This window comes from Eptatretus burgeri, chromosome 1 (assembly GCF_056783735.1).
Source record: "Eptatretus burgeri isolate ZD-2024b chromosome 1, Ebu_testis_v1, whole genome shotgun sequence".
Lineage (NCBI taxonomy): Eukaryota > Metazoa > Chordata > Myxini > Myxiniformes > Myxinidae > Eptatretus > Eptatretus burgeri.
In genome coordinates, this window is record NC_140961.1 from 48,971,860 (window position 1) to 48,986,669 (window position 14,810).

Consider the following 14,810-nt stretch of genomic DNA (forward strand, 5'->3'; position numbering starts at 1 on the left):
TTGCAAATGGACCGCACAGTCTTCTTCCCCATCTCATCTGGATTGAGGATCTCATCAAGATTCGCAACTTGTTGTGTGTCTGACAAGTGCTGGTGAATGCTGACGCATGTTCCATGGAGGGCTGATGTTGCAGTCGTCGTAGAGGATGGATTATGGTCAATGTTATCAAAACCGCCTGTGGTGAAAACGTGTTTAACTGCCTGAGGGGGGACCACCACACCAACCTGCTCCCAGTGACCAATGACTGAATTCGCAATATCTGTACTAAGCACTTTCAAATGGTCATACGAGATGCACAACCCTCGCTGATGCAAATCATCGATTCGAAATTCACGGCCAGTTTGAAGATGTACTTTCATAGCCATATACAGCGAAGCTGGTGTTTCCCTTTCTCTGTTGTGACGTGCAACACTGTCACGTTTTTTGGATCTGCATGCAACTGAGTTGAAGATGATATGCTACCCAATTGATGTTGCAACCTTGGACTTCTTAGATCCAGGAGATGGCTGATTGAAAGATGGTCCATCAAGAAGCATGTACAGGAATGAACACAGAGTGGTTGGAATTGATTCAGCTTCAGATGAGGTTGAGAAGAAACCCGTAAAAGCTTGCCGAATTTGAAGATATTATCGACAGAGGATCTTGACTGCTTTGTGCAGGGTGGAGACTTCAGTTGATGTATTGTCTTTCATATCAACTATAGCTTTGGATAGGTCATCGTCGAAAACAAGAGATCAGCAACGGTTAATCTTTACTGCCTTGATGTCAGAAATCATGCGCTCAATGTTCTCTCTCAGGCGTGTTGTATTGCATTTGATGTAGGGAAAGCCGAGAGCAGCAATACGCTTATCATAAAGGGTCGTCGAGTGAGCCATTGCTTGCGACCTCCCTGAACCACGGTTATCTTCAATAAAGTCAAGTAACTCATTGAGAACATGTGCTCGCATCACCTGCGTGTTATGACTATCAGTGATGTGAAATCCGACCGTCTCCACTTTCCTATACAGCCGAGTCAGGCACGCATGATGATAGACGGCATTGATGGCGATCAAGTCAACAGCGGAGAGTTGAGACAACAGGCGTTTGTCACCCAACAGCTGAGCACAGTCATTGATTTTTTTTTTTCTCAGCCAAGTGTAGCAGCTTTTCTGAGCTCTTTCTTGTTGCCCACTTCATCACAAAAGAGACACGGAGTGTCAATTGGTTCACTCAAAGATGCAGAGGTTGATGTCTGTGTGACTGACCTGGCTGCACGAGTTTTTACCGGGCTAAATGACGCTTGTCCTTGATGCTCATTCCTGGCTCTCTGCACTTTCTGATCGTCGACAACATTCCTGCAAGCTTTGTGCCACACTCCATGATTAGACATCATCAGCTGCACTCTATTCTGAGTATCACTGTCACCAGTATTCTCTACGAACACAAAATCAGGCAGCTCACCTAATTCATTGAGTTCCTGGATATTGTTCACAACCTGTCTGTAAGTGGCTGAAAGTCTTTCAGGATTGTTTCTCAATTTAACAGATGATGAGGGATCCGAAGTTGGATTATGAGTCTCGTCTGATTGACATATAAAACATAGGCTCCAGTCCATCCTGGCAGGCGTGCTGTCACAGTTATCGGAACTCATTTGGATTAGTCACTTTGAATCTGAAAGTAAAAATTAAAAATTAAAGGTCACATAACATAGATACATCATGCGACTAACTCATGTGTGGTTAAATTCGGCATGAGAAAACCATTTCTGAGTTGGGTCTGACCTAACCATCATATAGTAGACATGTTAAGTCATGTCTCATTCTCACAATTTTTTTTCTCATACATTTTAGAAAAAATGTAACATTTATGTATTTTTGTGTATGATTTGACCTTTAAATACATCAGAAAGCAAAATTGTCACCGAAAATGAGTTCAGTGACCTCAGGTTCGTTAGAAAACATGTATCATAATAGTTTATATGACAAACGGTTCATGAGCGATGACTCGGCCATGTTTTCCAAAATGGTCGACGGCGGCCATCTTGGATTTTGAGACATGACGTGTATCTTTGGATAAATTTGTTTCTATGCCCCTCAGGAACTTCCAGGCCAAATGGGACCTTTGCATCACGATTTGAAGTCAAATGTCAATTAACAAGTCTACTATTCCAATTCACTTTTAAATTGTAACATTTAATTCAAATTAACTTGTTCTTCGATCGTAAACTCACATTTACAGGAACAGGTGGAGTTGATTTTTATTTTTTAACCTTCATCAACATGAACCACCTTTACCCTAAAAGGCGGCACAGATAACTTTTCCGTACCTCTTGGTTGGAGCAGACATTCCGTGCCTGATAAACGGCTCCGAATCCTCCTTGGCCGAGCTTCTTGATGAGCTCATAGTTGTGGATCTAAACACAAAGTGAAAGTAAATGTCATGTTTCAGTAAAACACCAGTAAAAGAGAATGTTAACAACGTTTTTATAAAATATATATTTCTCAATATCATATCACCTTTATAATCCAGTTGTTATGTTGAAAGAAACTTGATAAATACTCCACAGAGAAACTTTATCAATCAAATGATTTGGTCACATCGAACACTTCCAAGTGTCGGGGATGTGATCGAGTGATCATGATGGGATTTGGGAACTTCAGGCCCTAAGATCTTAAGCCAGTCATCTCAACACAAAAGCCAACAACAATGTTCTTGCATGAGTAAAGACGAATAAAGTAGATAACCATCAACAAAGTCTCGCAAACCCTGAAAGGTCGAGTCAAAGGTGTTGAAGATGAACAATTGTTCAATTCAGGAGGCAATGCGGGTGAGGAAATGTTCTCCAAGTTCAAATCCGGAGGACGTGCAGGTGAGCAATTGTTCCCCAAGCTCAAATCCGGTGGACTTGCAGGTAAGGAAATGTTCCCCAAGTTCAATTCCGGTGGACTTGCAGGTAAGGAAATGTTCCCCAAGTTCAAATCCGGTGGACTTGCAGGTAAGGAAATGTTTGCGAAGTTCAAATCCCAAGGACGTGCAGGTGAGGAAATGTTCCCCAAGTTAAATTCCAGAGGACTTGCAGGTGAGGAAATGTTCTCGAAGTTCAATTCCGGAGGACGTGCAGGTGAGCAATTGTTTCCCAAGCTCAAATCCCGAGGACGTGCAAGTGAGCAATTGTTCTCAAAGTTCAAATCCGGAGGACGTGCAGGTGAGGAAATATTCCCCAAGTTCAATTCCGGTGGACTTGCAGGTAAGGAAATGTTTGCGAAGTTCAAATCCCAAGGACGTGCAGGTGAGGAAATGTTCCCCAAGTTAAATTCCAGAGGACTTGCAGGTGAGGAAATGTTCTCGAAGTTCAATTCCGGAGGACGTGCAGGTGAGCAATTGTTTCCCAAGCTCAAATCCCGAGGACGTGCAAGTGAGCAATTGTTCTCCAAGTTCAAATCCCGAGGATGTGCAGGTGAGGAAATGTTCCCCAAGTTCAATTCCGGAGGACTTGCAGGTGAGGAAATGTTCTCGAAGTTCAAATCCCTCGGACGTGCAGGTGAGCAATTGTTCCCCAAGCTTAAATCCGGAGAACGTGCAGGTGAGCAATTGTTCCCCAAGTTCAAATCCCGAGGACGTGCAGGTGAGCAATTGTTCCCCAAGCTCAAATTCGGAGGACGTGGAGGTGAGCAACTGTTCTCTAACTTCAAATCCGGAGGACGTGGAGGTGAGCAATTTTTCCCCAAGCTCGATTCGGGAAGTAATGGAGATGAGGAATTGTTCCCCAAGCTCCACTGCTGCTCCGCTCCAGAATTACAATCCATTGTTTTTCATGAGCACAAATAAAATCACAACCAAACACAAAACGAACAAAGTGCGTCTGCTCGAAAAGCTGCAAAGCAAACGATGACAAACTCACTGTGACGTTTTAGCACCATGGTTACAAGAGCAGGTGAGATCACAATCCCATTGTGACATCATTAAAAAAAAAAATTAGAAATTTAAAACATTGGGATAATGGGAAACTTCTATTGGAATACATGTTGGGTAACACAATCAAGGTCGGGTTATTTAAAAGTTTTGTAAAACACGAAGAAGATTGTTTTTAGATTAGTGAGGATAAATAAATTAATAAATAAACAATCAAGCCAGAAATACATGAACAAAGTGGAAAAGAGGGAACAACACATTAATAGCAGGGTCGAGGGACAAAACTGAGGGACAAGAGTTCGGGGGGAGGGGGGATACTGGTGTGGGAGGGGGCGGGGAAAGACTGGTCTGGGGTGGGGGGAGACTTTGGGTAGGGGGAATGGTCTGGGAGTTGGTGGGGAGAGATTTGTTTGGTTGGGGGGAGAGGGTGAGATTGGTCAGGGAGGAGGAGGGAGGAGACTGGTCTGAGAGGAGGAGAAAGACGTGTATTGGAGGAGGGAGAGATTTGTCTGTTGGTGGGGCGGGGGTGGGGGAGAGACTGGACTTGTGGTGGGCCAGTCTGGTCTGGGGGGTGGGGAAACTTGTCTGGGAGAGGCTGGGGAGGGATTCATCTGGCCCAGAGGGGGGGGGAAGTGAGACTGGTCTTGGAGGTGGGGGAGGGACCTCGTCTGGGAGGGCGTGGGGAGGAACTGGTCACGGAACTGTGGCGGGGGGGGGGAGGACTCGTCTGGGAGGTGGGGGAGAGATTGGTATGGGAGGTGGAGAAGGGGAGACGTCTGGGTGGGGGAGCATGGTTTCGGGGGAGGAGATTAATCCGGGGAGGGGTGGGAGACTGGTCTTGGAGGGGAGACTGGTTTCGTGGGGGGACTGGTCTGGGAGTGTGAAGACTGATCTGGGAGGTGGACACTGGACTGGGAGAATGGCGAGAGACTGGTGTGGTCTGGCAGGGGGCGGGGAAGACTGGTCTGGGAGAGGGGGAGCTTAGTAAGCTCGGTGGTGGAGTGATTGGTCAGGGGGAGGGTGGGAGGCTGGTCTGGGAGGTGGGGGAGAGATTGGCCTGGCAAGGGGGGGGGGGCGAGACTGGTCTTGGAAGTAGGGGAGGGACTGGTCTGGGAGGGGTGGGGAGGTACTGGTCTCGGAACTGTGTCGGAACTGTCTGGGAGGGGTAGAATGGTCTGGGAGGGGGAGAATGGTCTGGGAGGGGTAGAATGGTCTGGGAGGGGTAGAATGATCTGAGGGGGTGGGAAGGCTGGTCTGGGGGGCAGGTCGGGGGGGGAGGGAGAGACTGGTGTGGCGGTGCAGTGGGGGAGATTGGTCTTGAAGGAGGGGAGAGACTGGTCTGAGATTGGTCTTGGAGGAGGGTGAGAGACTGGTCGAGGAGGAGGTGGAGAGATTGGTCTGGCAGGATGGGAAGACTGGTCTGGGAAGTGGGGGGGGGGGGGGTTGAGATTGGTCTGGGAGCAGGGGGGGTGGATATTACATGCAGCATTTGGCTGCTGGTTGCATCATCGTTGGGAGTATAGCTGCGCCGCTGATGCAGTCCCTACTGTTACCAGTAAGCTGGTTCTCATTTCACCACCCTCAGAAGGATAACAGGATTAGTCAACTTACCTGATGTTATTTAACGCCCAACAGGGGGCTCGAACTTCTGGCCCTAAGATCTAAAGCCAGTCATCTTTCCACGAAAGCCAACAACAATCTTCTTGCATGAGTAAAGACGAATAAAATGTATAACCATCAACAAAGTCTCACAAACCCTGAGAGGTCGAGTCAAAGGTGTTGAAGATGAACAATTGATCAAGTTCAATTCAGGAGGCAATGCAGGTGAGGAAATGTTCTCCAAGTTCAAATCCGGAGGAGGTGCAGGTGAGGAAATGTTCTCCAAGTTCAAATCCGGAGGACTTGCAGGTGAGGAAATGTTCTCCAAGTTCAAATCCCAAGGACGTGCAGGTGAGGAAATGTTCCCCAAGTTCAATTCCGGAGGACTCGCAGGTGAGGAAATGTTCTCCAAGTTCAAATCCGGAGGACTTGCAGGTGAGGAAATGTTCTCCAAGTTCAAATCCGGAGGACGTGCAGGTGAGGAAATTTTCTCCAAGTTCAATTCCGGAGGACTTGCAGGTGAGGAAATGTTCTCCAAGTTCAAATCCGGAGGACGTGCAGGTGAGGAAATTTTCTCCAAGTTCAATTCCGGAGGACTTGCAGGTGAGGAAATGTTTTCCAAGTTCAAATCCGGAGGACGTGCAGGTGAGGAAATGTTCTCCAAGTTCAAATCCCAAGGACGTGCAGGTGAGGAAATGTTTTCCAAGTTCAAATCCCAAGGACGTGCAGGTGAGGAAATTTTCTCCAAGTTCAATTCCGGAGGACTTGCAGGTGAGGAAATGTTCTCGAAGTTCAAATCCCGAGGAGGTGCAGGTGAGGAAATGTTTCCCAAGTTCAATTCCGGAGGACGTGCAGGTGAGCAATTGTTCCCCAAGCTCGACTGCTGCTCCTCTCCAGAATTACAATCCATTGCTTTTAATGAGCACAAAGTAAATCACAACAAACACGAAACGAACAAAGTGCGTCTGCTCTCAAAGCTGCAAAGCAAACGATAACAAACTCACTGTGACGTTTTCGCACCATGGTTACAAGAGCAGGTGAGATCACGATCCCATTGTGACATCATATATAAAAAAATATGAATGTAAAACATTGGGATAATGGGAAACTTCTATTGGAATACATGTTGGGTAACACAATCAAGGTCGGGTTATTTAAAAGTTTTGTAAAACATGAAGAAGATTGTTTTTAGATTAGTGAGGATAAATAAATTAATAAATAAACAATCAAGCCAGAAATACATGAACAAAGTGGAAAAGAGGGAACAACACATTAATAGCAGGGTCGAGGGACAAAACTGAGGGACAAGAGTTCGGGGGGAAGTGGGGATACTGGTGTGGGAGAGGGCGGGGAAAGACTGGTCTGGGGTGGGGGGGGAGACTGGACCGTGGGTGGTGGGGAATGGTCTGGGAGGTGGTGGGGAGAGATTTGTTTGGTTGGGGGGAGAGGGTGAGATTGGTCAGGGAGGAGGAGGGAGGAGACTGGTCTGAGAGGAGGGGAAAGACGTGTATTGGAGGAGGGAGAGATTTGTCTGTTGGTGGGGGCGGGGTGGGGGAGAGACTGGACTTGTGATGGGCCAGTCTGGTCTGGGGGAGACTTGTCTGGGAGGGGGTGGGGAGAAATTGGTCTGGTTGTGGGGGGAGGCAAGTCTGTTCTTGAAGTAGGGGGAGAAACTGGATTGGGAGGTGGTGGGTGGTGCAGGAGGAAAGGGACTGGTCTTGATGTGTAGAAACTGGTCTGGGAGGGAGTGGAGAGAGGTCGGTTTGGCAGGAGGGGGCGGGGGAAAGACTGATCAGGGATGTCGGTTGGGGAGACTGGTGTGGGAGGTGGGGGGAAAGAGATTGGTTTGGAAGGGGGTGGATACCTATCTGGGAGGTGGGGGGGCGAGACTGATCTGGGAGGTGGGTGGGGAGACTGGTCTGGGAGGAGGTGGAGAGATTGGTCTGGGAAGCGTAGTGGAAGAGTGGTCCGAGAGGTGGGGGGGCGGGGTTGAGGGAGAGTGGTCTTGGTGTGATTGGACAAGAATCTTTCAACATCGGAGTACGAACTTATGGAGTATTTTTTCAACAAAGTTTCATGTTGATTGGAAGAAAATGTGGCCGGCATTCCAAAAAGTCTGTTTTCTGCAGGGATGGGTTGTGGGGTGTTTTAGGTATCAGGAATAAACGACCTTGCTTTGCTGAATTAATTGCTGTGGAGTATTTTCTTTGTGATGCAGGAACTGTATTCCGATTATGATGTACCATACTCTGTTGTAGACCGTCTGTGCTGCCTGGCAAGCAGGGCCAGATTTACCCAACGTGAACAGGGGCCTCCACAACCCAACACAGGCCCCATGGCCTCCACAACCCAACACAGGCCCCGTGGCCTCCACAACCCAAAACATGCCCGTGGCCTCCACAACCCAACACATGCTCCGGGGCCTCCACAACCCAACACATGACCCGGGGACTCCACAACCCAACACATGACCCGGGGCCTCCACAAGCCAAGGGCTCATCCATGATTAAGCCAAGCCATGTCGGCCGACCAACACATCTGTGGAATCGTTTTTCAGTATTCAAAATCGTTCTGCCTTCCATTTCAATTTTCCTTTCAGTGTAAAACAAGGATTATAAAATAGGAATCGAAAGGTTGCAGCCGATAGCAGTCACTCGCCTTGAGAAGGCCAGAGCATGAATGGGTCTCAGGCCTCGAACATCTTGTTTCCCAGAAGTGATCATGTTGTTGTTGTTGTGAAGATAAGGTGGAGGTAATATTTTTTTATGGAGGCATTCCTGTTTTTGAAGTTGTAGTTGTTGTGAAGGTAATATTGTTGTGGAGCCGGGTGTCGGCGGCGAGCACGACCGCAAGATGGAGCAGTGGAGTCGGCTCCACCGAACACCCAGAATTAAAAGGTCGTCACCCCGGATAACTCCGGAGCCGACGGGTCCCTTATCGGACCGAAGATCGCCAATAGGTCGACCGTGTGGGATAGCGTTGATTGCCAATTTCGATTTACCTAAATACCCACGTCGTCCAAACTCCCGGGGAAATTCACCCTCGGCGGAGCTCGAGCAGAACGAGCCGTTGGCGTGCTCGAACCGTGCGTAACCCGAGCGGATGGTTACCGAGGTCCGTCGGTCCAAATGCACAATTTTCCACTTGCAAATTTCCAAACACACACCGTGCTAAACCAATAAAAAAAACACAGGAACGAGCTGAAACATTTTACAGGAGATTTATTTATAACGAGGGGGGGGAGAGAGGGAGGGGGAGGGGGAAGGAGAGGGTGAGGGGAGGGGGAGGGGGAGAGGGAGGGGAGGGGGAGAGAAGGAGGGAGAGGGGAAGGAACACACAAGGAGCAGAATTAAACCGACTAAGAAATGCAAGTATGTACAAGGAACTTAAACAATTCTACTTCAACAAGACAGACCCGTACACAGACACCCAAAAAGAAAAATGACCCGATGGGTCTTCAGTCGGTCGAGCTGGCCCGGGGTACCTGTCCCGCCACGTGTGGTCACGCCAACCCAAACCTCCATGGTGGGACTTGAACCCATGACCTTGGCGTTGCCAGAACCAAGACTGCAGGCCGCTATTGCCACGATCCACCAGAACACACTCTTGTCAACAACCACTCACTGGCTTTGGATGCCAGGTTGGAAATGTCTCGATTGAAATGTCCTTTCCCACAAGAAATGTCTCACACACGATCACAGGCTGCTTGACAAAAAAACTCCACGATTTCCATCTGCCGCCCTCTCCTGAACGCTGGTCCAGACAACCACACCCTCTCCTCAGGAGGGAGGGGCTTCTTCTCCTGGCCACTCGCCTCCTCATTGGTCAGACCCATCGCGCGATTCCCTGGCCGTCCTCCATTGGACAGGCCCACGGTAGGCGGGGCAACTCCCACCCCTCTGGGCGGAGTCCCGAGCGGAGGTATTGTGGCTCCGCCCCCCTCCTCGCCTTCGGTCATGTGCATAATGGCGATCGTGTTGGGTCAGAAACGGGGCGGGTGAGACGCCGCTCCTTACCGATTGGCTGAAGATGGACGCCATCTCTGTTTGACTCTGCCCATGCGCGCGTTTTCCGGCGAGTGCGCCCGAGCAGAGTGGTGTCGTGTGAAAGTGAAGGTGGGCGTTGTTGTCGTTGATGTAAAAAATCCTAACTCTCATAATAACTCCGCAGCGCATGAACATTTAATCCCCATTAGATTAGGGACGGGAACCTAACGACAAACACGTACTTACCGATATAACTGTTCTGTAGGGACCTGAATGTTGAGTGCAGTGAACTTCCAGATTCGTAACAACATTGAGGTAAATATTTATTTCTACCTCTCCCACCGAAGGTGGAAGGAAGTTATATTTTCACCCATGTCTGTCTGTCTGTCTGTCTGTCTGTCTGTCTGTCTGTCTGTCTGTCTGTTTGTCTGTCTCTGGTTGTTTGTGTGCAGCATATCTCAAAAAGTTGTGGATGGATTCGGATTAAATTTGGTGGACATGTTGGATGTGTGACAAGGACGAACTGATTCGATTTTTGTGAAGATCCGAATCCAGATACGGCTTCTCTTCTTTTTTGCACACCTTGTCGAAGCTCGTATGAAGCGAACACACAACGCACATTAAGGGGGAACGAGACAAGAGGGGCGGGAGTGGGAAGGACAAAAGAGTGGGGAACAGGGACATTCGGTGATCTGTGGTAGGGAGAGGGATGGGGCGGGCAACATGGGGAATACAAGATGGACATTACAGGGACTTTCAGGAAGGAAAGCAGGGAATTTGAAGGAGCAGAGTTTGGGGTGGATTAACGAGGGTAGAAAAGATCGAGGATTTGGATGGGGGATGATAAGAGGTGGTGGTGAACAGCTATTTTGAAGGCCAAGAGGGAAGAATGGGATTGAATAGAGTGAGGGAGTTTATTCCAAAGGCGGGAAAAAAGAAGAATGAAAGAGTGAAGGTGAGCAGTGATTCGTGATTTTGGTAGTTTTACCAGAAGGGGGTTGTTGGCAGACATTGAGCACCCTGCGGAAATATGGTGGGGACAAATCGCAGACAGAGCAGGGGTGGGGAGGGGCAAGACCAGAGAGGAGATGGTAGAAGACAGAAAGACCACCGACTTTCCTGCAGTGAGAGAGTGAGAGGCCCATAGACTCATCCGCATCGCAGGAGATACCAATGATCCGAAATGCCTTGGTTTCCACAGCGTGAAGTCGAGAAATGTGGGAGGCAGGAGCACCATCCCAGTGGGAGAGCAGTCCTCAATCAGGCTGTGGACGAAAGCATTGGATGTGGTCAGGAGCTCAGGTGGGCCGAGGAAGTACTTTGCATGACGGAGGATTCCCAGTCAGCGACAGGCTTTGGAGGCTAGTTTGGAAATGTGGCTTTCCCAGGAAAGATCATGGCCGATAGTGAGACCCAGAAGCTTGAAAGAAAGGACTTCTTCCAGAGGATTGTTGAGAAAGTGGATGAGGTGTTTTTTTAAACGGTCCTTTCGGAGAGACAGCATGAGAGTGTGAGATTTGTCCGGATTGAAAGACATGTTCCACGTTTTTGACCAGTTTGTGATTTTACCCAGATCTGCAGTGAGCGAAGAAGCTGCTGCTTGAAGGTCTGTGGGATGACAGATGGTACGGCATAGGGTGGAATCATCAGCAAAGAGATAAAGAGGATTTTCCAGCGAGTCAGAGAGATTATTGATGAAAACCAGAAAAAAGAACTCCAGGAACTTGAGTAACTCCAGCCTGGAGAGGAAGAGGGGATGAGAGAACTCCATTTAGGACCACACGTTGACTGCGACAGGAGAGGAAGTCTGTGAGCCATGAGTGCAGATGGCCTTGGATACCGTAGGAAGAGAGTTTCCTGAGCAGGACAGGGGGCCAGACCGTGTCAAAAGCACACAATATGTCTCGGGTTATTGCTCTGATTTCATGTTCAGCATTGAGGACCTCCATCCATTGTTGGGAGAGAAGAAGCAGCATATTTTGGGTAGAGTGACCTGGTCTGAAACCAATTTGATGATCGGAAATCAGGCCTTTCCAGAAGAGGAAGGATTTAATGTCTGAAGCGATGATGGATTCCATAACCTTGCTGATGATTGGGAGATTGCAGATTCTGTGGTTGCAGGGATATGTTTTTGCACCTTTTTTATGCAGGGGCGGTAATGTTTGCTGATTTCCACACAGATGGCAGATGACCTTGAGCAAATGAGAGGGTGAATAGAACAGAGAGAGGGTGAGCAAGAGTAAAGGAGCAGGTTTTACAGACAAGTGGGCTGATGCTGTCTGGACCGGTTGCAGAATCTGAGTCGAGTTTGACAGCAACAGTCCAGGGACAGTTGGTTGTGACTGGGTTAGGTGGGCACAGAAAGCGATGGGGTTTGGACACAAGATTTAGATACAAACACCGAGTTTAAGCATTCAGCCTTTTCACGTGCGGTATTAGCAGTGCGGCCATTTGAGGTAAGGGCAGGGGTGGAGGGGGAACATACACCAGAAACAGATTTGATTAGACACCACCAGGATTTGGAGGAGGGAGAGAGGTTTGAGAGTTCAGACTTGAGATGAGAAAGATGTTGTTTTCTGGCTCACCTGAGGGTAGATACACACTTGTTCCAAGCTTTATGGAAGGAACTGAGATTACCCTCAGTTGGGTTTGCTTTCCATGAGGCAAAGGCAAGTTGTTTCAGGACAACTGCCTCGCCAGAAGCTTCAGTGAACCAAGGGCGGGAGGAAGGGTAGGACAACTGAAGACAAGAGGTGATAAGCCTCTGCATGAGAGAGCAAGTTTCTTTGAAAGAATTCCCAGGATGAGTTGACGTTGGAGAAAGTAGCGATGGGAGACCAGTCCATAAGCTTGATGGCTGCTTGGAGACCCTGCCAGTTGGCTAGAGTGAAATGCCAGACTCGACGGCGGTGAGGTGATTCTCTGATAACAGCCAGAGAGATGTCCAATTTGACAAGCACGAAGTCAGAAGAACTGATTGGAGTGGAGAAAGAACAGCAGATATTTTCAGGGAAATTTGTCAAAATCAGATCCAGAAGAGATCGAGTACAATTGGTTGAGATCCGGGTCGGGAAATTGACCGATTGAGTCATTCCTAATGAGTCACAGAAAGCTTTTGCTGAAGAGCCATGACAGGTGAAAGCGGGACCCACACCCAGCCAACTGGCATGATGACAATTGAAGTCACCACATATGAGGAAGAGAGAGTTTCGATGAGAAGATAGAAGTTGGTCCATGTTTTTGGATAGTGAGGTGTAAATGGAGTCATATAAGCCTGGTGTTGGCTTCGTGGTTAGGGTGGCAGCTTGGGATCCTTGGGTCCTGAGTTTATGCCTCGTTGGCTGCTGAATTAAAATACACCAGGAGGTGGACTCAGCCTGTCATCCTTCTGAGGTCGGCAAAATGAGCACCAGTGTACTGGTAAGGGGGACACTGCATCAGCGGCATTGCCGCGTCCCAACCAATGATGCAACCAGCAGCCACGGGGTGCACTCGATAGAGCGAATGGAGTTTACATTGTTTAGTCGATGGTACAGTACACATATAAACATGAGGTGGGAGCGGAGCGGAAGCCGTAGCCAGAGGTATTCCTGGGGGTGTGGGGGAGTGAGGGCAGGGCATTGAGAGTGAAGAATAGCGAGTCTTTGATGAAGAGAGCAACTCCTCCACCTGGACGAGTTTCAGGTCTGTCATACCGGAGGAGGGAGTAACCAGGGAGAGATACTTGGGAGTCATAGACGTCTTGAGGGAGGAAAGTTCTGTTCGGCAGACGATGTCTGGTTTGTCAGTGGCAACTTGAATGGAAATATCTGTAAAGTTTGAGCGAAGGGTGAAGGCTCCGGATATTTGAGGTCCACACTGTTCATGAAGAGGGAGTGGAGGAAGCTTTCGGTGCAGGGGATGGGAGGGGACGGGGAAGGCAGGACAAGGGAGGAGGGGTGGGGTTGGGAGAGTTGTTGAAAGAGTGAGGGGGATTGCAGAATAGCGAGGGGACAGGGGCACAATGAGCAGGAGAAAAGGCTCTGTGGTGCTGGGGGATAGGGGGCTAAGAGGGGAGGCGGAAGGCAGTGTAGGTTTTGTGAACATGGATTGATGAGATGCAGGGGAGAGGGCAGGGGAAAGAGGCAGTGTTGTGGATGACAGGGGGGACTTTGAAAAGGGTGAGTGAGGGGGGTGAATGGTGGGAGAAGGGTGAGTGGGGGGAGTTGAGGGAGAAAGGTGAGGGGGGAGTTTTTGAGAGAGGTGAGAGGGAGACTTGGAGGGAGAAGTGTGTCATGGTTGCTTTGAGAGGGAGGGGTGAGAGGGGCGAGTTGGCACTGTCGTTGCAAAAAAAGGAATGTTTGATGGAAAGTGAACACTCATTGCAAACTGGGTTTTAATTTTTTTTCGTTCAGAGATGTGATTAAAGACGTTTCTTGATGGATGCAATAAAGGCAAATTCAGAGAATGGAGAGAAGAAATGCTGTAACAGTTGGATTTGTTAGATAAGGGATGAAGGAAAGGTCGAATTGAGAGCAGTCTGTGAAATGGGAGAAGAGTAGTGAATTATGATACAGTAAAGAGAACCACATGTGTGAAAGAGGAAGATGAAGCATAAAAGAGATCGTTGTTATTTTCATTATTATTGTTTGAGCGAATTTTCATTAGATTAGGTCATGGAAAGGTTGTCGATAAAGATCGTGATGTGAATGGTGAATTTGGATTGGTAAACGTAGAGGGTGGAAACAGATCACGTGGTTGCGAGTGAAGCACGTGGCTCTGGGAGGTGTTTTGTCAAAAGTGAATTTACTTATTTTAAATCAAGATTGCATAACATTCGGAAAAGGGAAGATTGAAGTAAAATCGTGGAGGTGTGTGGTTAATTTGGAACTGTAAACGCAGAGTGAAGCTGCTGGTCGATGAAAAATACCAGTAAGAGGATGGAGAGAGACACGTGGTTACAGGAGGTGTATAGATCGAAAGGATACAAGGAAGATTATTAATTGTTGATGTATTTTTGAAAAACAGGTAAGATTCGGGAATGGGAGGTTGTAGGAAGAAATCGTGAAGGTAATGGCGAAAGTGGATCAGCTCAACTAGTATGAAGGTGGTGTGCTGGCAGTGGGTGCAAGAAGAAGAAGAAGAAGGAGAAGGATCGGGACTCGTGGGTATGCAGGGAGAAAGGTAGTGTTTTTTTTGGTTTGTTTTTTTGTTTTGGATATAAGACAATAACCAGAGTATTTATATTTGGAGGGATGGAGGACGTTAGGAAAGTGGGGGAAATAGGAATTGAAGGTAATTGGGAGAGATTACAAATAAACACGATCGTACACTGAGAGGGGAAGGCCTCAAGGA

At 48.3% G+C, this 14,810-nt stretch overlaps 2 protein-coding genes and 1 long non-coding RNA gene across 7 annotated transcripts in view; 1 reads left to right on the forward strand and 2 right to left on the reverse strand.

The window, feature by feature from the left end:
* LOC147034440 (serine/threonine-protein kinase MARK2-like) overlaps nt 1–14,810 on the reverse strand; it is a 61,110-nt gene that overhangs the window by 20,783 nt on the left and 25,517 nt on the right. For 3 of the 5 annotated variants that reach the window (XM_085883413.1, XM_085883405.1, XM_085883397.1), the window contains exon 4: nt 2,306–2,392. In XM_085883413.1, coding sequence (XP_085739539.1) covers nt 2,306–2,392 — 87 coding nt within the window. Of the gene's footprint in view, nt 1–2,305; nt 2,393–8,974; nt 9,111–14,810 lie in introns of those variants that run through there. The other 2 variants (XM_085883434.1, XM_085883424.1) reach the window with 1 other exon arrangement.
* LOC147034441 (serine/threonine-protein kinase MARK1-like) overlaps nt 1–14,810 on the reverse strand; it is a 79,984-nt gene that overhangs the window by 17,910 nt on the left and 47,264 nt on the right. The window lies entirely within an intron of this gene.
* Nucleotides 9,471–14,810, forward strand: part of LOC147034443 (uncharacterized) — a 36,383-nt gene continuing 31,043 nt past the window's right edge. The window contains exon 1 of the long non-coding RNA XR_015058745.1: nt 9,471–9,605. This is a non-coding gene — a long non-coding RNA (uncharacterized LOC147034443). The remainder of the gene's footprint in view (nt 9,606–14,810) is intronic.